We start from the raw sequence: 10,680 nt of genomic DNA on the forward strand, positions 1-10,680 counted from the left end.
TTTCAGCAGCACTTACACCAGACATCATAATCATATTATTTGTTTTTAAAGGCATATACACTCACTGGCCACTTTATTAGGTATACCTGTCCAACTGCTTGTTAACGCAAATTTCTAATCAGCCAATCACACGGTAGCAACTCAATGCATTTAGGCATGTAGACATGGTCAAGACAATCTGCTGCAGTTCAAAGCGAGCATCAGAATGGGGAAGAAAGGGGATTTAATTGACTTTGAACGTGGCATGGTTGTTGGTGCCAGGCTGGTCTGATTATTTCTGAAACTGCTGATCTACTGGGATTTTCATGCACAGCCACCAGAGAATGGTCAGAAAAAGAGAAAATATCCAGTGAGCGGCGGTTCTGTGGGTGCAAATGCCTTGTTGATGACAGAGGTCAGAGGAGAATGGCCAGACTGGTTCAAGCTGATAGAAAGGCAACAGTAACTCAAATAACCACTCGTTACAACAGAGGTATGCAGAGGAGTATCAATGATTCAGGCTGATGGTGGTGGTGTAATGGATATTTTCTTGGCACACTTTTGGGCCATTTGTACCAATTGAGCATCGTGTCAAAACCATAGCCTACCTGAGTATTGTTGCTGACCATGTCCATCCCTTTATGACCACAGTGTACCCATCTTTCGATGGCTATTTCCAGCAGGATCACGTGCCATGTCAAAAAGTGCTGAATCTAAGTCGAATTCATTGTTGAATCTATGTCAAAGGTTTAAGGCTGTTCTGAAGGCAAAAGGGGGTCCAACCCAGTACTAGTAAGGTATACCTAATAAAGTGGCCGGTGAGTGGATAATCATAATCATAGTTTGCATAACTTTTATTTTGCAAAAAACATCTGTTAAAAGTTTTGACTCTAATATGTCAGTGTATAAATAAATAATACATAATTAAAATAAGCAAGAATCTTGAACCAGGCTTCAGGTTATAAAATTAGAAATGTATGCAAAATAGCATATATTTAATGAAATATATACATTTTAGAAAACTTGTTATACATATAAATGTTTGAAAATTATATATGTTTATATAATTATCTATAGGTGACGCAGTGGCGCAGAAGGTAGTGCTGTCCCCTCACAGCCAGAAGGTCGCTGGTTTGAGCCTGGGTCAGTTGGCGTTTCTGTGTGGAGTTTTCATGCTCTCCCTGCGTTCGCGTGGGTTTCCTCCGGGTGTTCCGGTTTCCCCCAAAGTCATGGTACAGGTGAATTGGGAAGGCTAAATTGTCTGTAGTGTATGAGTGTGAGTGAGTGTGGATGTTTCCCAGAGATGGGTTGCGTAAAAACGTGCTCATAAATTGGCGGTTCATTCCGCTGTGGTAACCCCGGATTAATAAAGGGACTAAGCCGACAAGAAAATGAATGAATATAATTATACATATATTTTACAGTTGAAGTCAGAATTATTAGCCCCCCTTTGATTTTTTTTCTTTTATAAATATTTCTCAAATTATGTTTAACAGAGCAAGGGAATTTTCACAGTATGTCTGATAAAATTTTTTCTTCTAAAGAAAGTGTTATTTGGTTTATTTCGGCTAGAATAAAAGCAGTTAAAAAAAATTTAAAAGCCATTTTAAGGTCAAAATTATTAGCCCCTTTAAGCTATATTTAATTTTGACTGTCTACAGAGCGAACCATCATTATACAATAACTTGCCTAATTACCCTAACCTGCCCAGTTAACCTAATTAACCTAGTTAAGCCTTTAAATGTCGCTTTAAGCTGTATTGCTGTAAGTGTCTTGAATAATATCTAGTCAAATATTATTTACTGTCATCATGGCAAAAATAAAATTAATCAGTTATTAGAAATGAGTTATTAAAACTATTATGTTTAGAAATGTGTTGAAAAAAAATCTTCTCTCCATTAAAGAGAAATTATGGAAAAAATAAACAGGGGGGCTAATAATTCAAGGGGTCTAAAGTTTCTGACTTCAACTGTATATATATATATATATATATTTATATATATATATATATATATATATATATATATATATATATATATATATATATATATATATACATACACCCCGCACATATATAAATATATACGCCACACAGATCTCTCGTTAAATACATATTTTCTATAGGCTGCTGTACTATAATATATATGTGTATGTATCATGTATATACATTAGATTAGCCAGTACCAAAGCCAAAACTGGGAATAATCTAACCTCAACATTAAAATCACAGAGCAAAAATGAGTACTCACAAATAATATGTTTACATTTTATTTTATTTTATTTAGTTTAATATTACATATAAATTTTTTATTTATTTTTTATTGAAAAATGTTGTATTTTTACATTTTCTCACACCAGGTCCTCCACCCTTTTTTGTTGCTATAAAAAAGCACTGAAAGATTACGAACAGGAAATGCAACAGTTGATTTCTCAACTGACAGGATGTGTGTGAAGCCACTGAGGCCCTCTGTGGTTTTGGTAGAGGCTCCACTGAAGCCCTGCGCTCATTAGCACTTCTCTTCTCTTCACTCAAACCTGCGCTCTTCACTCTTTCACCACTGATGCCCGGTAAGTTCTTTTGAAAACTAATTCTAAGGCTTCTATGTGTGTGTGCGTTTTTATTTTTTACTATAGATCTTTTTTCTTCTTCTTTTATGCACCTTGTTTCCCTCTGGATGAGTCTTGTCCGTCGTGTCATCCATGTGTGACCAGGATTTGTCTGCTTTTGATGAAAATGAAAACCCAGCGACACCTCTCACATCTCAGCCATTCTGTGCTTTATTGATTCTGCTTCGTTTTCAGAGCGAAAGAGCGAGGGATCAAAGAGAGGAGTGTAAAATTAAGCAGGAGGGAAGGATGGAGAGCGTTTCGTGGGATCAGCCGGCCAGTGTGGAGGAGCTGGTGGAGGCCTGTATCAAAGCTTTCGGTCAGTTCTCTTCTTCTGCTCTGCTTTGCTCTGTAAACACACAGTCAGACAAACATGGCTTTCTTCAACTGTGTTTGTCTGACTGTGGAGAAACAGCAGGGATTGAGTGCTGCAGTTTAGACTTGGTCAATAATAATACTATACATTTAGTATTTCAGAAATGAACACTGTAAAAATGCTTAGTTCATCCTGTTTACAAAATTAAGTGGATTGAACATTAATTAAGTTAATTAATTAATTATTAATTAAGTTGTCCCCCCAAAAAAACTTCATTTCACTTCAACTTCAACTCATTTTAAATCAGTGTAAATCCTTGAACAGCAGCAACATATTTTTCTTTGAGTAAATTTCAAATGGCTACTACAAAACTACTATAAATTAAATTTAGAATTAAAGAAGAACATTTGAATAGTGTTTTCCTGTTTTCTGCTAATCTGTCATGTCCTTTGATAAATGTTTTTTTTTTACATTGTTTAAAAACTTTGATGGTTTCTTTGACAAAGCCATTGAAAGCCATTTTAATGTGGGGAGCTATATTTATAACTATATTTATTTATAATTACAAAATGCTGCTTGAAATTAAGTAAAAGTGAATAATAAAAAAAAATCACTTTCTATTTAATAAAGATATAAATATGTTTAATTTATATACAATATACATACTGATCCACATCATTTTATCTTTTTGACTTCATATAAAAGAGAGAGAGAAAGTACTTCTTATAGGTAGTTTTGGCATTATTCACCGGGGTTCAGGTGTTCTCAGAAGAGATGTGTTTCTAGTTTGAAGTCGTTTTAGTCGTAGTAGATTAAGTCGTTTGAAGGATACCAATGTATCTGCAGTCCAAGTGGGAATGGGAAGATCATTCCACCAGCGAGGAACATTGAATGAAAATGTTTTGGAAGGTGACTTAAAGCCTCTCTGCGATGACACCACAAGGCAATGCTCCCACCGTGATCTAAGGCTCCTGGAGGGGATGAAGACATTCAGGAGCAGGTGGAGGTAAGAGGGAGCAGTGCCGTTGGCTGTTCTGTAAGCAACCATCAGTGATTTGACCTTGATCCGAGCTTCAACCTTTAACCAATGCAGAGAAGTAAAGAGTGATGTTAAATGGGCTCTCTTTGGCTCATTAAAGACTAGACGAGCTGGATTATCTGTAGAGGCTTGAGAGACATGACAAGAGTTTGCACTAAAAGTTGAGCAGCATCATCTGTTATGAAGGGTCTAATTTTTCAGATGTTGATGCAAATCTGCTAGATCGAACCGTGTTAGCAATGTACTCTTTGAAGAACAGCTGATCATCCAGGATGACTTTAAGGGTGCTTTCACACCTGTGGTTTGGTTCATTTGGTCCAGACCAAGGGCAACAAATGATACATTGTAGCATTTTTCTGCCGTTTTGGGTCCTTTTCACACCACACTGATTGCTTTTGGTCCGAACCAGTTGAAAAGAACCAAAATGCAGTCATGTGACAAAATTCACATCACTCATTGGCCAGGTGTTATTAAACGTATTTCCTAAACTGCTTATCGATTGGTCAGAATTAACATGCGGGAAAATGCCAATGGAACTCCCGCAAGTAAACAAACCGGCAGACACAAAATGTTGTTGCGCTGGCTGATTGTATCCCTACTCATAGTATACTAAATAGTTTATAAACATCACTTTAGACAAACTAAACATTTCGAGTATGAAGCACAGCTGCGACTGGAAAACAATATTTTAATGCATTGCAATCGGCGAAGGTGTTAGGAGGAGGTGTGAATTAATTTAGTTAAACTGCAACATGGTCATCTTTAGGAAATATTACCAACGATCCATGAGGTAACAGTTAATGTTTTTCCCTCTCTCTCTCTCTCTCTCTCTCTCTCTCTCTCTCTCTCTCTCTTTCTGTTTAAAACTGTTGGTAATGCGCAATCAGCAGGTATTTCCCCCCCATAAAATGGGACAACTCATTGGACTATGGCAGCTGGATTAGTCCAAAAGGGTTTGCGGGTTGGGTCTGTTTTAGTTCGGATTATGTTCTCACCACAAATGAATCGCTCCAGGGTTCGGTTTTTGGTCTGCTTTTGGTGCGCACTCGAGTGCGATTGCTACATTCACACCTGCCCAAACGAACCGCACCAAGAGGGAAATCGAACTCTAGTGCAATTCAACCGAACTAAATAGAGCAGGTGTGAAAGCACATTAAGATTCCTTAACGAACTACATGGGGTAATACTGGATGATCCCAACTGGATGGAGAAGTCATGTTGTATGTGAGATGTTGCAGGGAAGTGTCATGTCATGATTATAAAGGTTTCGTATAAAGGTTCTTATGAGCACCACATAATCAAATGTTCCCTACACTGTAAAAAATGCTGGGTTCCACACAAATTATGTATGCTGTCCAAACACAAATAGATTTAGTTAACTTAATGGTTTTTGCAAATTTAAGTGTATTGAACATACCTGTAAAACAATTAAGTTGTCCCAAAAAAACTCAAGAATTGTGGTGATTTAGCTCACTTTAAATAAGTATTCAGTTCAATTCATGTTTATTTCTAAAGTGCTTTTACAATGTAGATTGTGTCAAAGCAGCTCCACAAGTCCCAAACCAAGCAAGCCAGTGGCGACAGTTGCGAGGAACAAACTTCACCAAATTGATGAAAGTGAAGGGAAAAAAAACCTTGAGAGAAACCAGGCTCAGTTGGGCACGACCATTTCTCCTCTGGCAAAACTTCCTGTGCAGAGCTGCAGTCTATGTGCTGGAGTCTACGCTGGATGTCGATCGGGAAGAACTGCAGGTGTGAGTAGGTCACCGGCGGATGATCATACTGGCCCACGGGATTAATGCGAAGACTCGTCTGTCACTATGGCTCCTCCATGACCACCACAGTGTCTGCTCAGGATGTGGCCTGTTTCAGGATTATGGATACCTTGGCATCGTTTCTTCACAGGTCTTGGATCGCATCAATGGTGCTGCATGATCTCTAGAGGCCTCAGGATAAAAAATAAAGACAAAAGTTAGAGTAGCTACTGTTCATAGTGTATTTAAAGACGAAATGCAAAAATGAAGTGCTGTAAATGAAAATAGTAGTTAGATAAACAAACATACAAACAAAAATGTAAAGCATATGAGTGTTTCTAACAAAATGTTGGGTGCATTAAGACAGGGGTGTGTCCTACAGGTGGTTTGTCAAGCCCACTTACCTGTGTGAAGCACACTCATGTGTCATACCTTTATGTGTACACTTTACATTTACATTTAGTCATTTAGCAGACGCTTTTATCTAAAGCGACTTACAAATGAGGACAAGGAAGCAATTTACACAACTATAAGAGTAGCAGTGAACAAGTGCTATAGAAAAGTTTCAGGTGTGTAAAGTCTAAGAAGCTAAGCATTAGTAAATTTTATTTATTTATTTTTTTTTTTTGAGAGAGAGAGAGAGTACAGTTAGTGGTATAGCCAGAGAGGCAGTTAAGATTAGGAAGGAAAGTGGAGACTAAACAGTTGAGTTTTTGGTCGTTTCTTGAAGACAGCAAGTGACTCTGCTGTTCTGATGTAGTTAGGGAGTTCATTCCACCAACTGGGCAGATTGAATGCGAGAGTTCGGGAAAGTGATTTCTTCCCTCTTAGGGATGGAACAACGAGGCGACGTTCATTCACAAAACGCAAGTTTCTGGAGGGCACATAAATCTGCAGAAATAAGATCTGATACGAAGGAGCAAAGCCAGAGGTCGCTTTGTATGCAACCATCAGAGCTTTGAATTTGATGCGAGCAGCAACTGGCAGCCAGTGCAAACGGGTGAGTAGCGGAGTGACATGTGCTCTTTTGGGTTCATCAAAGACCACTTGTGCTGCTGCGTTCTGAAGCAGCTGAAGAGGTTTGATAGAATTAGCTGGAAGCCCGGCTAGTAGAGAGTTGCAATAGTCCAGTTTGGAGAGAACAAGAGCTTGAACAATGATTTGAGCTGTATGTTCAGATAGGAAGGGTCGGACCTTTCTGATGTTATAGAGTGCGAATCTGCAAGATCGAGCAGTTCTAGAAATGTGGTCAGAGAAGTTCAGTTGGTCATCAATCGTTACTCCAAGGCTTTTTACCATTTTGGATGCAGTAATGGTTGCCTCATCCATCTGGATTGAAAAGTTATGGTGTAGAGTCGGGTTGGCAGAAACTTCAAGCATTTCTGTTTTCGCGAGGTTAAGCTGAAGATGATGATCTTTCATCCAGTGTGAAATGTCTGACAGGCAGGCTGAAATGCGAGCTGGAACCGAGGGATCATCAGGGTGAAAAGAGAGGTATAGCTGGGTATCATCAGCATAGCAGTGGTAGGAAAATCCATGTTTCTGGATGACTGGTCCTAAAGATGTCGTGTAGATGGAGAAGAGAAGTAGCCCAAGAACAGAGCCCTGAGGTACCCCAGTTTTACCCCAGAGGTACCCACTTTACTAAAAAGATAGGTCTTTAATCTAGTTTTGAACTGAGAGAGTGTGTCTGAGCCTCAGGCATTATCAGGAAGGCTATTCCAGAGTTTAGGAGCCATAAATGACAAGGATCGACCTCCTTTAGTAGACTTTGAGATCTTAAAGTGCAGGCTGGGTTGTAGAGAGACAGAAGGTTGTTTAGAAAGTAGTTTGAACCACCAGGAAAAATCCTTTTTTGAGTGTATCATATTTAAGCATTTTGTAATATTTACATTTCTACTGTATTGATTTAACTAAAAATTACTGTAAACTGATGTTGACACAATGCTTTCTATCCTCCTCTCAGACAATGAAGGTGTCCTAAAGGATCCGTCTCTCGTACGAATGTTTCTCACCATGCATCCCTGGTACCTTTCATCCAGTGACCTGGCCAAGAAACTCCTGCAAAAGTATCCTTTCCCCAGTCGCGTTATACTTCTAGAAAACTGTAAAGAACCAGCATTAATGTCAAACGGCTGAAAAAGAAATACAAGTCTTTGTGCATTTTTAGTTTCGCCGCTGACAGGCCGGCTTTTATGCTAGACATTTAGCACTTAGCCGAGTGGCTCATGGGTGAGGTTTGTCATTTATAGAGGAGGTCGACAGCATCACAAACTGTTTCCATCACTCTCCTCACAGCCGATAATAGTAATGAACTGGAGCTGCCTTGACAGTATTACAGGTCTCAGCAACAGGATTGTTCTGCAAATCGCCAGTCGCAGATTTGTCACCTTGTCAAGTAGGTTAAAATCTCTTTTGTTCATCTAGTTTTTCTGAAAAAAAAAATTTTGCTGCATGAGTGAAAGCATGTAGAGAGTCTGGGCTTGAATATAGTCATGTTCACTGCTAACATGTGGATGAAATCAGGAGCTAAATGTGTCTTATTTAAAGTTACCATGAAAGCTTGTTTCTACAGCTTTTTCTCACAATTCTCACATTGATTTTTTACTTGCAATTTTAAGAAAATAAGACATGTTTGCGAGATGTAGACTTGAGAAGTTAGAGACTCGCAATTTAGAATTCTTCTTAAAATATTAGTGATAGCTCAACATTTTTGTATGTCTCAGGATTTTGAGCTTTAATCTCGCAATTCAAATGTATTTATAGTAATTCTGAGTTTAAAGTCTTGCTTTTCATTTTTAGATCAGAGTTTTGAGTTTACAGCTTACAATTTTCAATTTTTGTGATACATCAATTTTCAAAATTGTACAAATTTCTTTTCTTAGAGTTTATTTCTCACAATTTTTGACTCTCTCTCAAAAGTCTCAGTTTACATCTTGCACTTTTTTTCTTTCAAAATGTTTAAGAGAGGAAGCATGGTGAGGCAGTGGGTAGCACTGTCGCCTTACAGCAAGAAGGTTGCGTTCAAGCCTCGGCTGGGTCAGTTGGCATTTCTGTGTATTTCCTTTCATTCATTCATTTTCCTTCGTCTTACTCCCTTTATTCATCAAGGGCCACCAACTTATTCAGCATATGTTTTACAGAGAGGATGACCTTCCAGCTAGGTGACCATTAAGATTGAACATCATTGGTTCTCACACATCAAGCAAGCGTGATTGAGCTTCTGTGAAATAATCTAAAGGATAAAGAATAAACTGTTCGCTGATCAGTGTTTACTAAATCATATCTGTTCATCTTATACTGTAAAGCGATCATGTCTCTTGATTAGACTGGGATTAAACTGCTCAATTCAAATGGATTTATTTTTTTATCTCAATGTGGAACAGACTTTTGTTGGACGGACAGAAATCTATAAAATCTGATTAAATATATCTTCATTTGTTTTCTGATTAGGGGCCTGTAATGTAAAGAGATAAAAATAAAAAGATAAGGTAAAAATGAATATACTTCCCCAGTAGATTGATAACTTTAAGAATTGTAGAAAGTTTTCTAAAACGTTGTATTAAAACATTTATCTGTGACATTATTTCAGTTAATATGTGTTCATTTGCACATGTTTCTAGCACAAAAACCTGAACATCAAAATCAGTGTCATTTTAAACCTATTCAAGTCTCTATAACGAATCTCTTTTTACCAATCCATAATTCATAAAATACTGTAAACAGTAAGACAAAAACATCATTATTTTAATGCAGTGTTTCCTCTAGGATTTTTTTCCAGCTGTGGCGGCAGGCCACACAGATCTTCCAACTACCTATGGTGTTATTTCAATGACAAATGTCATGAGCACAGTATTACAAGTCGAGATCGCATTCATGTAATACGAGCATGCGAATCTCTTTGCTTGTACGCCGATTTCCTCTGTTCATGCACAAAACGTCTTGAACGCCCTGAAATAAACGCTATTGAAGTGCAATTTAGTGTGTTCATGTAATGAGTATGTCACCAACATTTATTAGATATGCTAGTAATATTTATGAATGTCTTCACCTACAGAACAGCATTGATGCGTCCTGAAGTAAAATGAAACGGCTATAAACTCCAGCAAGATGAAGTCATTGTATGCAGAACCATAGACCTTTATCTATCAGTATAATTATGGAAACTGTGTTCATCATAACTGAAAGCTACGCCATGTTTGCTGGCCTCACGCATCGCTCAGCCCTGTCAGTCAGTCAGCATGTAACCTTAAAGGGTTAAACAAATGACGCACAGCACTACTATGATTACAAAAATTGGAACTTATATTGTTCCTTGAACTTAAATTGGAATTATAACTCTCTGTAAAACAAAACCACCAACAACTGAAGCTTTTGAGTGAGAAGGTGCAATGTAGCTGTGGCTGGAGTTAATTTTGGTGTGGCACCTCACCATGGAAGAATGAATGTAGCTGAAACCATGGATTAATAATGGATTATAATCTTGTATATGAGAAGACAAATTATGTACATATCCCTCCGTAAAAAAAATCAGAATAGGTGAGAATATTTGAATGAAATTCAGTGGAAAGAGTACTGAAAAATAAGTTAAAAAGTCAAGTCAAGTAAAAGTACTGTTACTTGCGCAAAAATGTAGTGCAAGTAAGGTAAAATGTATCTGTTGTAAATATTGCTTATGGCTCAGTACAGAAAAAAAATCACTTTGACAAGAAAAACAAGCTTTAAAATATGTAATCTACATTTTCTTTAGACTGAAAAAAGAAAACATTTTATGAAAAGGTCAAAAATCTCAAAATTCACGCGCATTAAAAGGCCCATCATGAACGATTGTGTTTTGTTGAGATTTCCACACACTAAATGGTCCAGCAGTCTTCATAAAGATGTGGATGATGTTCTTTGTCATAAAGCAGATGGCTGTATGTATCAGATCACGGAGGTGTTTTGTGAATTCACATAAAGCTTTTTGAGACAAGACTATTCAGGAA

General features: G+C 37.6%; 1 protein-coding gene across 1 annotated transcript in view; it reads left to right on the plus strand.

The window, feature by feature from the left end:
- Positions 1-2,466: 2,466 nt before the first annotated feature.
- The window catches only part of rasgrp2 (RAS guanyl releasing protein 2 (calcium and DAG-regulated)), a 28,591-nt gene continuing 20,377 nt past the window's right edge, over positions 2,467-10,680 (plus strand). Inside the window, exons 1-4 of the mRNA XM_056446291.1 lie at positions 2,467-2,547; positions 2,782-2,905; positions 7,662-7,764; positions 8,037-8,093. Coding sequence (XP_056302266.1) covers positions 2,836-2,905; positions 7,662-7,764; positions 8,037-8,093 — 230 coding nt within the window. The 5' untranslated portion in view covers positions 2,467-2,547; positions 2,782-2,835. The remainder of the gene's footprint in view (positions 2,548-2,781; positions 2,906-7,661; positions 7,765-8,036; positions 8,094-10,680) is intronic.

Source organism: Danio aesculapii, chromosome 21 (genome assembly GCF_903798145.1).
Source record: "Danio aesculapii chromosome 21, fDanAes4.1, whole genome shotgun sequence".
Lineage (NCBI taxonomy): Eukaryota > Metazoa > Chordata > Actinopteri > Cypriniformes > Danionidae > Danio > Danio aesculapii.